Source organism: Tenrec ecaudatus, chromosome 12, assembly GCF_050624435.1.
Source record: "Tenrec ecaudatus isolate mTenEca1 chromosome 12, mTenEca1.hap1, whole genome shotgun sequence".
Classification (NCBI taxonomy): Eukaryota; Metazoa; Chordata; class Mammalia; order Afrosoricida; family Tenrecidae; genus Tenrec; species Tenrec ecaudatus.
The window spans coordinates 134,861,310-134,881,290 of NC_134541.1; the positions used below are offsets into that span (position 1 = coordinate 134,861,310).

The 19,981-nt window shown below is 52.1% G+C and overlaps 1 protein-coding gene across 1 annotated transcript in view; it reads left to right on the forward strand.

Moving 5' to 3' along the window:
- Positions 1 to 19,981, forward strand: part of GALNT17 (polypeptide N-acetylgalactosaminyltransferase 17) — a 389,162-nt gene that overhangs the window by 198,441 nt on the left and 170,740 nt on the right. Inside the window, exon 4 of the mRNA XM_075528539.1 lies at positions 16,496 to 16,670. Within this exon, the coding sequence (XP_075384654.1) occupies positions 16,496 to 16,670 (175 nt within the window). The remainder of the gene's footprint in view (positions 1 to 16,495; positions 16,671 to 19,981) is intronic.

Consider the following 19,981-nt stretch of genomic DNA (forward strand, 5'->3'; position numbering starts at 1 on the left):
CACATAACTTGGCTGCCCTTGAGTAAACGGGGGATACAGTCTAGCAGCTTTTCCTGCTGAAGTGCGAGGGCGAGGTGTCAAGGTGCATTGGTCAGAAGCAGGTAGCACACCTTCTGGCAGTAAGATCAAGGCGGTGACTGTGGAGTGTGCTCAGCATATTCTTTGATGGATTAACAGACTTTCCCATGTTTGGACGTGGGGCCCATCCACACTGGAGGTCCGCCAGGTATCTCTATCTTCAATCTTTCCTCTGTGCCCCATGGCACATGCGTGGAGCCTGTCACAGCCCACACCAGACATCTATTACTCTCCCGCCCTGAACTAAACTGACGGCCTGTGAGGGAAGGGCGCCAGCTGCTCCTGGGCTGAATCCCCAGGGCCCAGCAGGAGGTGGCATCATTGTCCTCCTTCATTGCTGTCCAGTCGGTCTCTGGACCACGGGACCCCAAGAACCATGGAACAAAATGCCCCTGAGTCCAGTGCCAGTCCTGTAATCTGCTCTATCCAGGGCCATAGCATTTCCATGGGCAATGTTTGTTTGTTTAATAGATCAGCATTCAAACTCACTGCCTTCGGATTGATTCCAACTCACAGTGAACCTATGGGACAGAGTTGCACTGCCCCTGTGGGTTTCCCAGCTGTCAGTCTCTAAGGGAGCAGATGGCCTCGTCTTTCTCCAGAAGAGCGACGGATGGTTTCAAACTGCCGACCTGGCAGTTAGCTCCGTAACGTGGAACCCACTACACCACCAGACTCCCTGAAAGAGATCACGGGGCCACTTTTCTGGTCCATCCACTGAAACCCATTCCACATCACGGCCACACTCAAGCCTCCAAGGACCCATGGGGCTAGGGACCTTCAAGAGCTGCCTTGGCTGGGAATCGAACTGGGCTCATCCCGCTTGGAAGGCGAGAAGCCCAGCCCTGAAGCACAAGGCTAAGTTACAGCAATTTGTCCTTGGGCATTTCTTGAATCCGTTCATTTTCTGTACCTGTGTAGATTGGATCTCTGCTTCCTCTGACGGCGTCCTGGAAGTGGGTTTGCTTTCGTCGTTGTTCTGTTTGGGGCTTCATGCTGTGATTATTTTGGTTCCACTTATGGGCAGCAATTAGCACTGAGCTTGTCCTGGTGGCCCCCACCCCAAAGGTTCACCCCCTTCCCACCTACCCCCCCCACACCCACCCCTCAGCACCAGTGTGCCTGGTCAACCTCTTCTATTTGTTGGCTGGGATCAGGGCATGGAAGTGGGACGGCCGGGTTTCCAGAAAGCCAATGAGTGGAAGGAAGGTGATCTTTCCGGCTGGCATTGTCAGCTTTTCTGCTTGGGTTTGACTCGCAGAGAAGGGAGACGTCTTGTGTTTCCGAAAGATAACATTCTCCTGGGACGGTGTTGAGGCTCCGGGTGAAATGGCCGAGAGACACCCTGCCATCATCAGGCATCACATCCCAGGGACCCCGCAGTTGTGGGCACACCCTGTCTGCCCCGCTGCTAATCAGAAGCAAGCCTGCTCTGCCCCACAAGCCCAAGGCAGAACCTGGCTCCCGGCTTTGCGGTCACAGCCCTATTCAGTTCTGCATTTGCATATCTCCCTGGTGTAATCTTTGGCTTCTGGGAGAAGAGACTGGTTGTCTCTCTTTACATAAGCCCTAGGGTGAGAATCTCTTGAGCTTCATAAAGCTCTTAAAAGCACACACACACACACAGTAAGAACAAAAAACTATTTGGAAAGATTAGAATTAATGTGGATTCACTCGTCCTTGTACCCCTTGTCCCCCCCCCAAAAAAACCCTCTCAGACACTCATTTACCATTGAGTCCAGTCTGACTCATAGCGATCCCATAGGACAGAGGAACACTGCCCCTGGGGGTGTCTGAGCCTGTGACTCTTCACAGGAGAAGAAAGCCTTGTTTTTCTTGGGAAGGGTGGCTGGTGATGTCGAACAACTGACTGTGGTTAGCAGACCAATGCTTAACCCACTACTCCACTAGGATAGTTGGGGAGGGGGGAATGTTGTACAAGGTGGCTTAGGTATCCTTCACCCAGATTCCCCACGAGGCACGACACACACCTAACATCCAGCATGATAACAAAATTGGAGAACTGATTCTGATGCAATCTACAGAAACACCAAAAACGCCCACCCCATGGCTGGGGAGTTGAATCCAGGGTGCTCTGGTAGGCTGCAGAGCCGTCCATGGCTGTGACCTTTGAGGGCGGGTGGTGGAGAAGATGCTCCGGTCATTGTTAGGTGCCACCGAGTCTGTTTGGATCCATAGGGACTGTGCCCAACAGAAGGACACGCTGCTCTGCCCTGCACCATCCTCTCAAGTGCTCTTAGGATGGCAGCCACTGCATCCGTCCATCTTGTTGAGGTTCTTCCTCTTTTTCGCCATCCCTGACAACATGTCCGAAGTATGTAAGAGGAAGCCTGGCCGTCCTTGACTCTAAGGAGCCCTCTGACAGATTGGTTTGTCCTTTTGGCTGTCCATAGGATTTTCAGTATTCTTCTCCAGCACCATTCAAATGCACCTCCGTTCTTCTTAGATCTTCCATATTCAAGGTCATGTGTATGGGAGACGATTGAAAATCCCATGGCTTGGGTCAGGCGCACCTTAGTCCTCAAAGGAACCTCCTTGCTATTGAACTCTTTAAAGGGTTTTGCCCAGCAGACTTATCCAGTGCAATTCGTCTTTCACCATCTTGACGGCTGCTTCCATGTGCGTTGATTGTGGATCCAAGCAAGACAAAATCCTTGACAGCTCCAATCTTTTCTGTGCTTATCAGGATGTTACCTATTGATCCAGGGGGATTTTGGTCTTCCTTACATTGAGTAGTGACCCATACTGAAGGCTGCAATCCCTGCTCTTCATCATCAGGTGCTCCAAGGCCTCCTCACGTTCAGCAAGCAAGGTTGTGTCCTCTGCATGTTGCAGGTTGTTAACAAGCCTTCCTCCAATCCTGATGCCACACTCTTCTTCACATAACCCCACGTCTCTGATGAGTTGCTGGCATGCAGGTTGAATAAGTAGGGTGAGAGGATGCAATGCTGAGCAGTACCTTTCCTGATTTTAAACCGTGCAGGACCCTGGTTTTGAATTGTGAATATGCTGCTAGCAGCAGATCTCCACCATCCCCATGCTTTAGTGACACCAACTGGACTCGTCACATTGGAAAGCCACCCCCCTGACCACCTCCTATCTGCCTTGGTAACAAGTCATACTCTCCCTGCCAGTGTGCCGGTACTGACTCACAGCAACTCAATGGGGCATGTGTTGCTCTCCTCAGCAGTGGTCTCTCTGCTGTATCCCCCATCAGACTCCTAAACGGGCTCACTACCCATCCCCTAAGTCACTTCCTCCTCTCCAGGACTCTCACCTCTTACAAACCAAGCTCTTCCAGGCACGACTGAACCAACGGGAAGAATCAGTCTGAAACTGGGCTTAAAGACAAGAGAAAGCAGCTTTGGGGGAGCACTGAGATACAGCCCTGTGATGGCCAGTGTCTCCAGGGTTCTGTGTGTTGTGCCCTTCCCCTCCCCTAAGGACTGCTACTTTGGCTATTTTAAAGCCCAGCATTCCCAGCTCCAGAGCCCTGGGAATCAATATCTCAGTAACTGAGAAACACAACGCAAGGACACCACTCTTCGGCTTGTCGACAAATTCCATCACTTACCTCCACGTGTCATTGGAGTCCACAGCTCGTGGCAGAATTTCAACTGCCTTTTGGTGGGGTTAGAGTGGGGGGGGGCGTGTATGGAGTGCTCAGAAGTCCCACCTGTAGGAGAGCCTGTGGGTCTCTGTGTTTGGTTTTTCAGCGAGGAGATGAAGGGAAGGCGCGGTGAAGCGGGATCGTTGGAATTGTTCCACAAAGGGATAGAATGCTAGCCGGCTTCCTTTGGCCAGTTGTCCCCCTCTGGGTGCACAGCTGGTTGTGTGTGTGTGATATATATTTAGTTCCACGCTTTGTTGGACACGTGGGTACTGTCGGCCCCTCGCCGCTCATTTCTTCTCTTCTTTGCGTCTCTGGCTTTTCTCTTGTCCTTGCTTTGATCTCTCCCCAAGCTGTTCTAACAATGCCTTTCAGACACACACGGCACAAAGCGGCCCCTTTGTAATCTCCCCCATTCTCCCTGAAGTTTCTCTCCTCGCTCTTGGTTCCTTTTGGCTCCAGCACATCGCCCCTCCCCCCCAATCCCCTGTCAGCAAGTGCATTGTGGGAACTCGCAAAGCCCGAAGATGCTCAGAGAATGCAGCAGGCGTCCCAGCCACCTTGCCGGGGCAGTGCAACCCCGCATGCTCCATACACGCGTCTCCTTCTCCTCCGGTGCTCCTAAAGCGGGGCTTTCAGCGCAGCCCACCTGGAGGCTGGAATCCAGACTCTTGTACCCCACAGATTTCCCTGCAAGATTGTCTGGGGGTGATTGTGCAGGCTACAGCAGTTTCTCCTGGATGCCCTCTTTTTCTGTTGTTTTAAAAATTATTATGATGATGATAAAACTACATATGACAGACATTGGCCAATTCCGCCATTTGTCTCATGTCCAGTTCAGTGGCACTGGTTTTTAGTCACTGTGCTAGGCTGGGTTGACTAGAGAAACAAATTCATTGACACTCATCTGTGTATAAGAGAGAGCTTTATAACAAAGAACAATTGTATATTAAGAAAACATCCCATCCCAGATCAAGTCCATAATTCTGATATTGGTCCATATGGCCAATACTAATCCATAAATTCCTCTGTAGACTGATGCCGCACTTGCAGCGATGCTGAATGCAGGAAGATTGCAGGCCGGTAGGTGGAAAGTCTTGTGGATCCAATGGCGGTGGAAGCATCTCAGTGCTGGTGTAGGTCTCCATGTGGCTCTTCCAGCTCCACAGCTCTTGTCAACAGGAATGTGAAGCAGAGACAGTGTGCCCCACCTCCAGGGAGGAAGAGAGGGAGTTCCCAGAATCCTCATAATTAGGCCACACCCACAAGGAGGTAGCTTCAGGCTGTGACCTGACTGACAGGCCCCACCCCTTTATTCCATCAAGTTGGCATGAAGTCCTGTAGCTTCTAAAGTCACCATGTTTTTCAGCCATCATTGCTGTCATTTTCCAGATCATTCTAATACTATTAGTGGACACTTGATGCCCCCAGCCAATGACCCCCCTTCATTCCTCCCCTGCCCACAGCTAGTAGACTTTGGTCTCTACCTTATTATTGTCGTTGGGTACCTTCAAGTCAGTTCCAGTTCTTAATAACCCCAGGTGTCATAGTCTAACTGTCCCATAAGTCCTTCTTCTGGAGAGCCACCCAAACTCACTGCCATCCGATTGATGGCGACACATAGTGACGCTGCAGGACAGGATAGAACTGCCCCTGTGAGTGTCAGAGACTGCAATTCTTTACGGGAACAGAAAGCCCTGTCTTTCTACTGTGGAGCGGCTAGTGGCTTCAGGCTGCTGACCTCGTGGTTAGCAGCCCAACCTGTAACCATGATGGCGTCCATCAAAACCGCCACTGTGCGAGTCTATTCTGACTCATCGCGACCCCTGTACAACAGATCCAAACGGTGACACACGGCCCAGTCCTGTGCCCTGCTCTCCGTTGTGATGTTGGAGTCCACTGCTGCAGCCACTGTATCGGTTCATCTCCTGGAAGGGTGTCCTCTGTGTACACTGACCCTCTGCATGGCCAGTCATCATGTGCTTCTCCAGAGAGCATGTTCTAAGTATGTGAGACAAGGTCTCACCAGCCGTGCATCTCCGGAGCATTCTAGCTGCACTTCCACCGAGACATACCTGTTTGCTTCTGGCCATCCGTGGTATTTTCAACATGTTCTTTCCTGCCACCATCATCCCAATACAGCGGTCCTTCTGTGGTCCAAGTTCTTCGTTAACCAGATTTCACCAGCTTTGGAGATGATTGGAAACACTCTGGCAATGATCAGGCACAACTTAGCCCTCAAAAAGATGTGTTTGCCTTTTAACCCTTTCAGGAGGCCTCTGGCAGCATATTTTCCCAAGGCAAGATGCTGTCCACTTTCTTGGCCGCTGAGTCTGTGAGTGTGGATTATAGATCCTTGCAAAACAGAGTCCTTGAGAGCGTCTTTAATCTTTCCTCTGTTGATTGATTTTTCTGTGTTCTCCGATGTGGTCCTGGTCCCTTTGTGAGGATTTGGGTTTTCATTAAACTGAGTTGTAATGCATACTGGGGGCGTCGGGGGGTTTGATCTTCACCGGGCAGTGCTTCAGGTCCTCTTCATTTTCAGCACACAAGGTGTGTCATCTGCATATCACAGGTTGTCAATAAGCAGTGCTGCAGGAAGTGCAAAACAGATCTATGCATGCATGCTGCTTATATTCACGTATACAACACGCATGTACTGAGCCATGATTGCAACTCGAGCACTGGGCTGCGTTAACAGTACAATTCTGACCATCTGTGTGGGAGGCCTGGGTTCGTTTTCTGTCCAGCGTACCATGGGGTGCACAGTCACTACCCATCTGTCAGTTGGGACTTGCATGTTCTTATGAGCAATTTCAACAAAGGGGCTTCCAGATTAAGAGAGACTAGACGAGAAGGGCTAGTGTCTTTAGACTGGCTTGTTAAGAGAAGCAAACCCTGTAACGCTAATATTTTGTGTGAATGGAGACATTTAAATTTAAAAATGGCTCACACAGTCGTACATGTGGGGAGATTCAAGTCCAGGCAGGTTCCAAGGCAGTGGGTCAGGCGTTAAAACAGGACATGTTTCCTGATGTGCCCAGCTTCAGGAGCTGATGAACCATAGCCTGGTTGTGACAGAGGAGGCTGAATTCCAGATCAGCAGGTCAGAATGAATCTGAGGTTGGCAGGCAACATGGCAGGCTGCTGGCCCAAGTCCAAAGAACCAGAAGTCCATAAGGACGATGCAGGATCCAGACTCAGCACACACAGAAAAGGGAGTTTTTCCACACCATCCACTTATGTGGGAAGGAGGCCACAGCCCCGAGGAAATGTCCTTTACTTGTATCGGGCCTGTAACCTGAGAGTCAGCGTGTTCATTCCATCCTAATCAACTCCTATTATAGATGCTTGCAACTGATTGGCTGGGATTATGTTGTGTTGGGCCAGGTCACAGGAGGATACCGGATGTTAACTGCCACACCACTAAGACTCTCAGCCCAACCTAGATGACACTGAACCTGAACTCTGCTCTCTGGCCATCTGCTTCTCCAAATCAATGAACAAAAGCCCTTTGGACCACAAAGGTCCGCTCCGAAGCCCGTCTCAGAGATGGCTAGGACAGGGTAGTGTTTCCCTCTGATGAGCCCTGGGTTCCCTGAGTTGAGAGCCACCTTCTCAGCAGCAAGTCACAGCCCCGGGCAGCACAGATTTCCATCAGCAGACCAGCAACGTCAGATGCCAGGATCGCACCCAGAAGGGTCTGGGGCCCAACGATGGCAGTACAGGCACCCCACTTACCACCCCTTGTGGCCCCCGTTCCTTCACTTATGGTGAAGCGGAGACGGTGATGCCTCTCGGCGCGTGGAGTGGCGAGCAGGGCAGACTGAACTGGATGACATGTGGCCGTGCCACCACAATAGTCCGTGTACAACCAGCGCACCGGCTGGTCAGAGAGTCCACTCTGGGGTCCAGTGTGGAAAAGAGAACAGACTCTGGACCACCACCATCACATTGTCAGTGATCTCGGTGATCCGTTCCAGGCTGGAATATTTCATCCCAACACAGACGAGCCTCGAATCTGGACTATCGGTCAGCAACAGGATGGTCGCAGAAAGGCTGACGGTGCCTTGGGACCTCGGCCTCGCCAGCCTCACTGGGCAGTGGCCGAAGCTTTCCTTTTGGGCCACCCCATTTGTAGGGTGACAGTAACATGCACCCATGTCTCTGCAGAAGGTACAAAAGGGAAACTTGCTTTTTATTTCTTTTTGTCTTCAAGAAAACCGACCACTGGCCATTGAATCTGAACGCCGACTCCTGGCCACCCCACGTGTGGCAGAGCAGAACGCTGCTCCCGGGGCATTCCGTGGCTGATTGGTGGGAGGCTGGTTGCTAGGCTTTTCCTCCAAGGTGTTCTTGGATAGGCTTGAACCTCTGACCTTTCCATTTAGCAGCCGAGCACGTTCCCCTTGGGCACCACCCCAGGACTCCTTTGCTGAAGTCCTCCCGATTGTATCAAGCCTGCATTTGCTCCCAGAGCTCATGATCTACACTGGACAGATGGAAAGCCATCTGGCACACCTAGGAGGTGGACTATCTCCCTCGCTTTTTGAAAAAAAAATTAAATGATGACGTGTCTCCATTTTACTGCATTTATTGCTTGTTTCAGGCATACAGATGTTCTCTGGCATACCTGCCAACCCAGGGGTTTTAAATTTGCTTGTGTGTGCATGGGCCTGTGAGCGCATGTGTCCTCTCCATGGTATCGACACTCGTCTCCACATAAAGTATTTAATGATTTGGGTCGAGATGCTGCAGATGTAGATTGGCCATGACTCGTGGCTTTGCTGAAGCTCATGCTGACCACCATGTCTTTCGCAGCCCGGTCAGTGTCGGAGGACCCAATGAGGCATGGTGAGACTTCCCACTGGGAAGGAGAGAAGCTCCTTCCAGGGGAGCAAGATTCAGGCCCCTTCCTTGAGGCCCTTCTTTCAGAATGGCCGATGGTCTGTCACACTAATGTGGAGGAATTGTTGTTGTTGTTGTTAGACGCCCTTGAGTCAGTTCCAAGTCATAGCAAGCCCATGCACTGGCTGGTCCTGGGCCAGCAAGGAGGGTGAGGCTTGGACTCACCTACTTTGGACCTGTAATTAAGAGGGGTCACAGCCCCTGGAGAAGGACGCCATGCTTGGTCAAGTGGAGGGGCAGCAAGAAGGAGGAAGGCCCTCGAGGAGAGGGACGGATGGACACAGTGGCCGCAACCATGGGCTCAGGCACAAGAACAATTGTGGGGCTGGTCGGGACCGGGCAGTGCTTCCTTCTGTTGTGCATAGGGGTCGCTATGGGTCGGAACGGACTGGGTGGCCCCTAGTAACAGCAACATGTGGTGCTGCTTGCTGCTTATTGGGGCAGTTGTGAGCACTTTGGTGTTTCTTTATTTGAAAAAAAAATCATTTTATTAGGGGCTCGTACAACTCTTATCTCCATCCACCCATCCATCCATCCATCCACTGTGTCAAGCACATTTGTACATTTGTTGCCCTCATCATTCTCAAAACATTCTCTTTCTACGTGAGCTTTTGATATCAGCTCCTCATTTTCTCCCTCCCTCACGAACCCATGATCATTTATAAATGATTATTATTTTTTCATGTCTTGAGCTGTAATCTGCACGAATTCATACTGAACGCTTCCTTGGCGAGTGCACACTGGCAGAGCGACAACCTGCTGAAGCCCTTGGCAGGACGCTTGGGAGCCTCTATGTTTACAAGTTCCCAGGTGATACCCAGGTAGGAATCAGTCTGCGAAGCCCCAACTTAGAGGCAGGCTGTTGCTCTCTTCTCTCTTTTTGGATCAGAATATGCCCTGGGTGCTGTTCTCTCATCCCAGCAGTGACAGCTGTGCCCGCCCAATGTGGGTCAGAGCACCCATCCTGCAGCTCCCGGCCGGGCGCGGCTGCCATGGTAATCGTGGTGTTGACAACCCCAGAACTGTAGTCATCATAGTAGTAGCAAGAGGGATCCTGTCGGTAGGTGGACAAACACCAGGATTTTAAGGAGGGTTGACAGGCCTGCAATCCTTGAGGAGTCCTATGGATTCGCTGTGGCCCTGTGCAGGGTGACCAGCCATCACAGCACCGGCTTTGGAAGCAATCTGGTGAGCCCTCTTCATTTAAGCGGAGGTCATGGCCAAAGCGATTCAGTGCTCTGGCCAGAGCAGAGCGAGAAAGGCCTGGCAGTAGGAAAGTCCGAGAGAGGCAGTGGCAACAGGGCCTTTCAGAAGTCTGCATCCTCATCTTCGTTGTTCGTCACCGTTGAGTTGGCTTCAACTAACTCATGGCGACGCCGAGTATACCAGATTGGAACCTGGTCCGGCCCTGCACCATCAGCAGGACGGTTGCTTTGAGGGCTTGGTTACATTGTCAGTGGTTGAGTCAGTGCCAGCACTTGCCCCGTCTTCATGATGGCTGTGGCCGTCGCGACGGTCCATCTCAGTGAGTGTCTAGTGGTTGCGTTATTATTTGTCGTGTTGTTCTTGGTCGTCGCCATTGGCCGCACTCCGACTCAGGGAGGGCCCTTGTACAATGTAACGAAGGGTTACTCGGCCCTGGAGCATCTTCCTGCACCCCATTGCTCAAGGCCATTGTGTCCCTCCATCTTCCTGAGGAGTTATGAGTCCTCATCAGCACACGTGGAGTCCTGGCGGCCTGATGGGTTATGAGTTGGGCTGTTGACCACAAGGTCAGCAGTTCAAATCCACCAGCTGTTCCTCAGAAGAAAGATGAGGCTCTCTGCTCCCATAAACACTTACGGTCTTGGAAACCCACGGGGGATGTTCTACCCTGTCCTGCAGAGTGGCTCTGAGTTGGAATCAACTTAATGGCCATGCAGTTGGCTTTTAGGTTACTTGTCGCCTTGGGGTGGAGAGAAGGGGGCTAAGCCATCACAGAGAGGGGTTGGCAGGGAGGCCAACCTCTCAGTCAGTGCAAAATAGCACTAGAAGCTGGTGAGAAATGCACGTTCCCAGGCCCCCGTCCTGGATCTACACAATCTTTGATGCAGGTTGTCTGTGTTGCCTAGAGCTCTGATAGCGCATTCTAATCCAAAAGTCCCGTAAGGGGCTGGCTTGAACAAACAAAAGTTTATTCTCTCACAGTTTAGGAGGCTAGATGTTCAAATTCAGGCACCCACTCACGGGGTCTAGAAGTTTTCTGACACAGGAGCCCCGGGTTCAAAGGGCAGCTGCTCTACTGTCAGCTCTTCTTCCCCGGTGGTAGGAGGTCCTTGGATCTCAGTTGTTGTTCGATGCCAGCGCATGGTGACCCTACGTCCAACAGAAGGAAACACCGCCCAGTCCCATGCCATCCTTGTCATTGTTCTGTTTGAACCCATGGCTGCAGCCACGATATCAATCCATCTTGATGTCCTTCTGCAGGGACTGGCTATCCTGATAACATGGCCAGAGTATATGAGCTGACGCCCTGCCATCCTTGCTTTGATCTCAGCTAACTTAGATAATCTCTTTTCTATCGCAAAAGACATTGAGTCAGGATACAGTCTCACCCTCTCAATCGTACCCTCCCTCCTCAACGAGCTGCCACACAGCCGGCCTCATCAGCACCCTAAAGGTGAGGGTATAAAACATATAGGATAATTACATCAGGTCATCAAATGGAGGGTGTTTTCGTGATCCTGGGAGTCATGGCCTAGCCAAGTTGACACACATTTTTGGGGGGATAGGGGACACATTTCAATCCATAACACGAGTTCAAGTTTGAGAAGCACAGGTCAGACTGGGCAACCTCATCTGGATCCTGACCTTGTAGGATAACTTGAAGAGTGTCCAAGTCTCCTCATCAAGACATGGCAGCTGAGGGAGGTGTACCAGGTGAGAGGGAAGGTCGGCCACCATTTCTAGCACAGGTCTTGGCCCAGTCATCGTTGAGTTGGCTCCAACTCGTGGAGACTCCTTGGACAAAGGAACAAAATGCTATGTGGCCCTGGGTCATGTTCATGTCAGGTCTCACCCTCACCTCCCTGTGGCCCCAAGGTTCTAGCCCTGGGCACGTGCACAGTTAGAAAAGAGCCTTCCAGGCCCACACTTGTTCTGAGAAGGGCCTAAGGAGAAGGGCCTGGATGGGTGATTTATTCTGTAACGTCACTGAAAGTATAGGCTCGCTACGTGACTCTGTAATCCGGGGTTATCTTGTTGGTTGTTGTCTTTGTTTACCATGGTTGGTAACTTCCTAAAGGCTACTTTCAACTCCCCAGGCAGGCCTGGCAGATGTTTCTTTTATTCGTCAAAGAACAGATATATCTCCTTTTCCAATCCCTTCTGAGTACAGGCAGCGGTTTGCTTCTCTGTCCCCATCCCCCTTGACAGCCAAATGCTATTTATCAAAATGTGAAGAAACACGAGAGGTCCCCAAGGGCACTAGACCAGTTTAGTATCGGATTGCGCAATGCTGGAAGGGACAGCGTTTTTCTTGCGGAAATGAGCTTTCTTTTTCTCCTCAGTTTCTTGGTGAGGGGGGAAAACAAACCCCAAACATACCTAAAATTTTTAAATCATTTTATTGGGGGCTCATACAACTCTTATCACCGTCCATACATACATCGATTGTATAAAGCATATTCGTACATTTGTTCCCCTACCTAAAATGTTTACATACGATTATTAAAATATCTAAGAAACAGTGCACATGTTAAGGAGGATAAAGGACTTGTGAGTGATGGAGGTGACGTTTCTTACCCCTGCTGGGCTGGTGGTGTGTTTCCTGCTGAGGATTCTGTAGAGAAACAGAACCAGAAAGATATGATAAAGATAGATGATAGATAGATAGATAGATAGATAGATAGATAGATAGATAGATAGATAGATAGATGTTGATTGATTTACTTCAAGGGATTGGCTCATTCAGTTGTCCCAAGTCCAAAGCCAAAGGTCAGGTGGCTGAGTGGAGAGTCCTACAGTCTTGTGTCCCAAGGTTCGTAGGTTAGGTGACAAGGACGATTCAGAGTTGAAAGAGAGCGATAACAAGTTCTACCTGACGATCTCTTTAAAGTCTGCAGGCAGACTACACTCTGAGGAAATTCCCTTTCAACTGATTGATTACATGCATGAGATTACATTATGGAAAGTGATTAGGTCGTATCACTTTACAAAGCATCATGGAAATGCATCACATCACATGGTAGTGCACGACGTTCATTGCATAGCGTCGTTGCATAGTACTATGGAAGGCCATCGCATTACAGCACGTTACGGAACAACAGCTAGTCCAGAGTGTGGCCAAACCACTTGGAATCATAGCTAGCCAAGTTGATACAGAAGTAGCCATCATATCTTCCATCGTGAGCTTGGGGTAAACCTGTCCACTCCCTTTAAGGTTTGTTTGGCCTTTTGCACAATTCCTCCATCCCTGATCTGATTTCAGTAACCCAGGCCTCTCAGGCTCTCACTCACCCCAGTTGCTGTAGGACCAGGCTTCCTGGAAGTCTCTCTAAACTGTTTCACTTACCCAGTTCTCTCTGTGTTCCCCCCGTTTCCATAGAGCCCACCTGCATCCAGAGGGAACCCCCTTTTCCTACTGGTCCCACCAGGAGCCTACTTGCTGTCTAGCCTTCATCTCTCAATCTCTCTATTGCCTCTTTCTCTCCTAACATGGGGTACCTCTTTGAGTTTAGCGACTGTGCCACTTTCATTCCTGTTGTTGTTAGCTGCCATCCAGTGGACTCTGACTCACAGTGACCCTCTAGAACAGGGAGAACTGCCCCTGTGGGTTTCCAACCCTAACTCTTTACAGGAGCAGAAAGTCTCAGCTTTCTCCCAAGGATCTGCTCACTGGTGGTTTCGAACTGCTGACCCTGGGGTTAGCAGTCCAAAGTGTGACCACTAGGCTGCTAAGGCTCCTTTGGTCAAGTAGAGGTTGGTGAAACAGAGGAAGACCCTTGAGCAGATGGATCGACACCATTGTTACCACAACGGGCTCAAACAGAAGGACTTGTGAGGATGGTGCAGGACCGGGCTGTGTTCTGTTCTGTTGTACACGGGTCTCTATGAGCCGGAGCCCCCACTCCACGGCCCCTAAGGATGACAGTGAGAGGACAGACATCCAAATCCTTCAGCTTAACACAAATGCTGCCTCCTCCGTGAACAGCCCCAGCCGTTGGACTCCTTCCCTTGTCACTGCCAATTTGGATCAGGTCCCACCTCCCTGATGGGATCATAAACACATACACAGAGAGACAGACAGACAGAGATCTTGAGTGTGAACTGTTGATGGACCCACAGCTGGCTAAGTGCTGAATCACACCCCGAGAAGAGAAGTCTGCCTGGCCTCTCTCGTTCTGATACCCCAGGTATAGGGTGACAGCATCTTCCTTGGTGTTCCCATGAAGCCCATTGGGCTATTCCACTCAGTCCCTTGACCTTCTGCTTTGTGTTTGCAGCCCCCAGCCTGGTAGGAGAGAGAACAGACAGAAGGTAGAATGATCCCGAGTTGCTAGAAGGGCAGGTGATTGTTTGTGAGAAGCTAGTCGTCATTACTTCCATATTAATAACAGCCAGAGACTGATTATTATTAGAAATCGCCTCTGTTGAATGCCTATTAAGGGCTTTCTGGATAGCGTCTCTTGTAAGCCAAGCAGTCATGAGCTAGTACCCAATGAGAAGGCATTCTCTATTTACCCCTTTGTGCCGTTCAAATCCGGGTCTCAGTAGAGTGCAGGTAGCATGGTGATAATGAAGTCATCTCTCTTTCCAGCCTCGTGAGCACCACTCCACCCCGACCCCAGCTTGTCCTCTATCGTCTCAATCACAGCTCATGAACAGACGCCGACACCCCTCGGTACATAGCCTTGGCGACTGGTATAGCCAGGAGCCAGAATGAGGTCGTAGGTTGTCGGGCAGCCCAGAGTCACCGTGGCTGATGGTCCCCTGGCATGGTGGCCAGCACTCCTCAATCAGAGTGTGATCTTCCTAGACTCCCCTCATCATCCTGGGCCCACCTTCTTCAGTGGACGGCGCCCCCCTCGGGCCATTCAGTGGTCCACTGTCCTCCATGCACATCCTTCCCTCCCCAGCACTCGTGGGAATGAATGAAAAACCAAGCGGGCACAGACGCCCCAAGCCCTTTGTCAAGCATCCTTGGTCTACAGTGTCACTTACCCGGCAGGGAAACGCAGAAGTCCTTTGGGCCCCTCCTGCAACAGCACTAGTTGGGGCCAGAGCACCCTCAAATCAGAGAGCCACCATCCTTGCGTATGGGTCCGACTGTCCTAATTTTCCCGGCGCCAGGATGGGTATCCAGTCTTCTTTGTGGTTGGTGATGGTGTTATCCTTGGGAGGCGTGCTCGAGTTGGCTCAGAGTCCCAGTCGCCCGGGCCGGAACACAACGAAACACCACCTGGTCCTGCACCTGCCTCGCATTGCCGGTGTGTTTGAGCCCATCACTGCAGTCACTGTGTGCGTCCGTCTGGTTAGGGGGCTTCCTTTTGGGGGGCTTCCCTCTACGTGACCAAGAAGCCTGATCTCTCCTCATAACGCGAGAGGATGTCTTACCCACCTCTCTCCTACGGAACTTTCTGGCTGTACGTCCAACAAAACAGACTCGTCTGTTCTTTTGGCGGTCCATGGTACGTTCGATATTGTCTTGCCAGCATGTGAATCCAAATGCATCCATTCTTCTTCAGTCGGCCTTCATCCGTGTCCAATATCCACGTGCGGACAAGGCGTGGGAGACCATCATGGCTTGGAGACCATCATGGCTTAGTCCTCAGAGTACCATCCTTCCTTGCCAACACTTCAAAGAGGTCTTTGCTGCCCAAAGCTCTTAGGAGGTCATGGTGTGTGAGGGGCAAGGGGGCTTTCTGAGGATCCAGGTCGGCGGGAGACCGGAACAAGGCCCTTGAAGGAGGAAGGGCCACGAGGAGAGGACATGTCAGAGGGCCCCATGTAGGCCATAGAGGTGGGATGTCTCCGGCCACGTCCCTGGTCCTCTGGGAGAGCGGCGTTCTTGCCTCTGCTGTTTCCCTTCATCCTCTTTGCACTGATTGAAACCCTGTGGGTGCTCGGTCGGGGGGTGGGGAGAGTGAGTTTTGAAGCTGGGATTCTTGGTGAAGGAAGCCTGATGACCCACTGGTTGCGTCCTGACCTGCTAACCAAAAGGCCGACAGTTTGAGCCCTGCCAGCGGCTCTGCAGCTGGAATGACCGGCTCCCAGCCAAGACTGCAGCCCCAACCAAAACCCTCTGCCAGAGAGTCGGTCCCAACTCATGATGCCCCAAGTCGGGTTTCTGGGGCTGTCAGTCTTTATGGGAGCAGACCCTCTCATTGGTTCCTCTCCCCAACTTTCTCTGTCTCTTTCCCATTTCTCTCCTTCTCTTGGATTCTGTTTCTCCCTCCCTCTGTCTCTCTTTTTTCACTCCCCCTCTTTCTCTGCCTGTCTCTGTCTCTCTCTCTCTCCCTCCTTTCTCTCCACCACCCTTCTCCCTTTTATTACCTCCTTTCCCCTCTCTCTCCCCCTTTCTCAACAGCTAGTGGGTTTGAACCTCTGACCTTTTGATCCTCAGCCCAGGGAGTGCTGCCCACTTGGTGACCCAGACATAGGATGCCGGGCACCCAACACCTTGACCCTCCTGAAGCAGGTTGCCAGGCCTGTCTTCAGAGGCACCTCTGGGTGGTTTCACACTGGCACCCAAGCCCATTGACCATTTATGCCACCAGGGGTCCCTCTCCTGACCAGAGGAGCCTGCCTATGAGGATGGGGGCTCTTCTGCAGAAGGACGCCAAGCCAGCCACGCCTGGCCCTGCTCACGGATGACTTCCTGTGTCTTGTGATTTGCAGAGGAGCTGAAGGCTCCCCTGGAGGAGTACGTCCACAAGCGTTACCCCGGGCTGGTGAAGGTGGTGCGAAACCAGCGGCGGGAGGGCCTGATCCGGGCCCGCATCGAGGGCTGGAAGGTAGCCACGGGTCAGATCACTGGCTTCTTCGACGCCCACGTGGAGTTCACCGCAGGCTGGTAGGTGGGGCCACTCGGGGGTCCGGAGGGCTGGAGTCTACTGCCTGGTGCTCTGGAGTACAGGAGGAAGGATGGGTGCGGGGAGGAAGATGGCAGCAGGGTCCGGATGGAAGGGGCAGTTTGACCTGTCCCATAGGGTCTAGGTGGTCCTCGTGGACTTGGTGGCAGGGAGGGAGATGGGGAGTTGGTGGTGTGGGATGAGGGCATTGTGAACCAGCAGACAATACCCAGACACCCCAGCGAGCGAGTTACAAGGGAATACAGCTCAAAAACCTGATTGGGTGCTTATTGCTCAGGAACCAAACCCCAATTAAGTTGGCATTTCAATAACCTGGGCCTCACACCCAAAGAGAAACTCACGCCCGTTGGGTCTGTTCTGACTCAGTGCGACCCTACAGGACAGGGCAGAACTGCCCTAGGGGTCCCCTAGCCTGCCATGTGTATGGAAAGAGCCTGGCCTTGGGTCTTCGGGTTGTGTGTATGGGGTGGGGAGGCAGGGGTGGGGGGCGGGGATAGGGACACTCAGCTGCCATTCACCAACGGCTAACCAGTGGGCTGCCCGGTGTTACTGGGCCTCCCAAGTCTTCCACCTTCGACAGGGTGCGGCCACCCCTTTATGGTCAGCAGCCTGGTGCTTAACCACTGCACCACCACCAGCACCCTTAACCCGTGCCCAGGGTCACTTAAGTGAGGAGAGAACAAGACGTTTGTTTTTCCCACCTGCTGGCATTGAGTCGCTTCTGACTCTGAGAATCCACTGTGGGTTTCCAAGGCTATACGGATAGCCTCCTCTTTCTCCCCAGGAGCGGCTGGTGAGTTTGGACACCCCCGTCCCCCCAATACTGTGGTTAGCAGTCTAATGCCTACTCCACATTGCGACCACCAATGTTTCTTTGACACACACACCCCACCACCAATGCTTCCATAATAAATAAGTGAAATTGAAAGAATGAATTAAGACGCCCATCCATCCTTCATGTTTACCAAAGTTTAGAACCCTTTGGAGGTTGGATGGAGAAAGAGAGGCTGCAGGTTTGGGGGACCCGGGACATTGTTTCACCCAGTCCCTTCAGGTACACACTCTCATTCACTGGGTGTCTGCTCCCTTCACACTCTGAAGACCCCCACGGCTGTGGGTCGTCAGCCTCACTTCTCCCCCTAGTGCCAGAATTGGGCCTCTCCAGGAAGCTCTCCCCCTCCCCCCCAGTGTGGCCCCCAGACCAGTAGCATCAGCATCATCTGGGTGGGAACTGGCTAGAAATGTGTATTTTGCCCTTGACCTTCCCCACGGCCGGCAAGTCCACCCGATGCCCAGGCCCCCTATGGGAGAGAGTTCAACAACCCCCTTGGCTTGCCAAGGCTGCATCGAGGCAGAATGCTGCATCTATATCTCGTGGAGTGGCTGACGGGCTCGAACCACGGACCTTACAGTTAGCACCAACTGCCTAACCCCTGTGCCACCAAGCCAGAGGGGGCAGGGTCCAGCAATGAGCTTCAGCAAACCCTCCCAGTGAACAATTGGCTGAACAGTGTTTGAAAGTCACTGACCCAGACACTTCCTAGGAGAAGCTCCGGAATGAGCCTTTGGAGCCTCTGGCTTGGCCTGGTCCTACCTGGCTGACTGCCTTTTCCTCCCGTCATCAGTGTGTTAGTCTGGGTAGACTAGAGAAACAGATTTCATAGACACGCATGTGTATAAGAAAGAGCTTTATAGAGAAGAGCAATTGAATATTAAGAAAACATCCCAGCCTAGTCCAGATCAAGTTCATAAGTTTAATGTTAACCCATAGGTCCGCTACCAATCTATAAAGCCCTCTTCAGACTCACGCAACACATGCAATGGCCCAGAATGTAGGACTATCACAAGCCAGTGGTTGGAAGGTCGTGTGGATCCAGTGGCGGTGGACGCATCTCAGTGCTGGCAGGGGTCTCCACGTGGCTCCTCCAGCTTCAGGGCTCTAGTGTAGCTCCATGTATCTTCTCAACAGGAGTGTCTCAAAGGGAGTGAGCGTGTGTCCTGCCTCCAGAGAGCTATGTATCTCCTTAGCGCCTCCAAATGAGGTCATCCAGCTGCAACCTGATTGACAGGCTAAACTCCACCCCTTCATTCTTGATAGTCTCAAATTGACAACAGATTATGTAACCACCACAATCAGCTCCCAGCCATCCACTTCCAATGTCCCTTTCACCTACTCCTTCCCATCCCGTTCACCCGTCCGTTCCGTCTGCACCATTCCACCTCTGGCATTTCTCTTCACTGCCTCTTCCCGCTGTCCTGATGGCCACTGGCTTGCTGTGGACTCGGTTTGTCAAAGCATGGTGGCCCCCGTGTATGCAGCGTAGAGCTGCCTTTTAGGAGGGTCTTTTATGAATTGCTTTTCCCTTTCACTTTTGATTGTGAGCTGGGTGAAGGGTGACCATGGAGACCCCTGGTTCCCCACTCAGCGAGTCACATGTGCGTTGTTGCCTGCCATCCATGGCGGTCCCCTCACCGTCCTGATCCCTCCTCCCCCCTGAGTTTCCACCGTCTCTTCCTCCACTTTCCCAAACCCCTCCGAGCTGTGCCTTTGGGGGACACGCTGTTTCATTGGGTTTCCCAGGCTGCAGCCTGTTTCCAAACAGACCACCAGGTCTTTCTTCCGAGGTGCTCCTGGTTGGGTTGGAGCTGTCAGCCTTTCAGTTAGTGGCCACCAGGTGCCACCCTGGGATGGTCCTCCCAGCTCAGCCCTCCACAGAGGCAGTGGGCACCTACCTGAGTATGTGCTTTCGATGCTTACCTGCCGGAGGAACCCGTATTCCGGCCCTTCTTCCTGACGGGATTTGAGGGATGATGGTCCCAAGGGTCCCCAGAATGGGCAGAGCGGTGGTTCTAGAATGCCTGGAAAAGCCAGGGTACTCCAGCTGCTGTGCACAACTGCCCCCCAAATAGCCTCCCGTCCAAAGTCTTCGCCCTGCAGCTCCATCAGCCCCAGTGCCACCTGAGTAGCAACTGTCCCTCCGTGAATCCACGTCTCTGTGTGGTTCACCTTCTCAGGGTAGACAGTGTTCTCCGTGAGAGAAGGATGTGGGGACTTGTTTCTGTAAAGACGGCAGCCTTGGGAATCTTCTGAGACACATCCGCTCTGTCTTTAAGGATGACAGTGAGTTGAAGGCAGTGAGTAAAACCAATAAAAAAACATGCCCACTGCCATCGAGTCGACCCTGACCCTTAGCGACCCTATAGGACTGGGCAGAACTGCCCCCTGTGAGTTCCTGAGACTGTGACTCTGCGGGAGTAGAAAGCCTCATCTTTCTCCCTTGGCGAGGCTGCT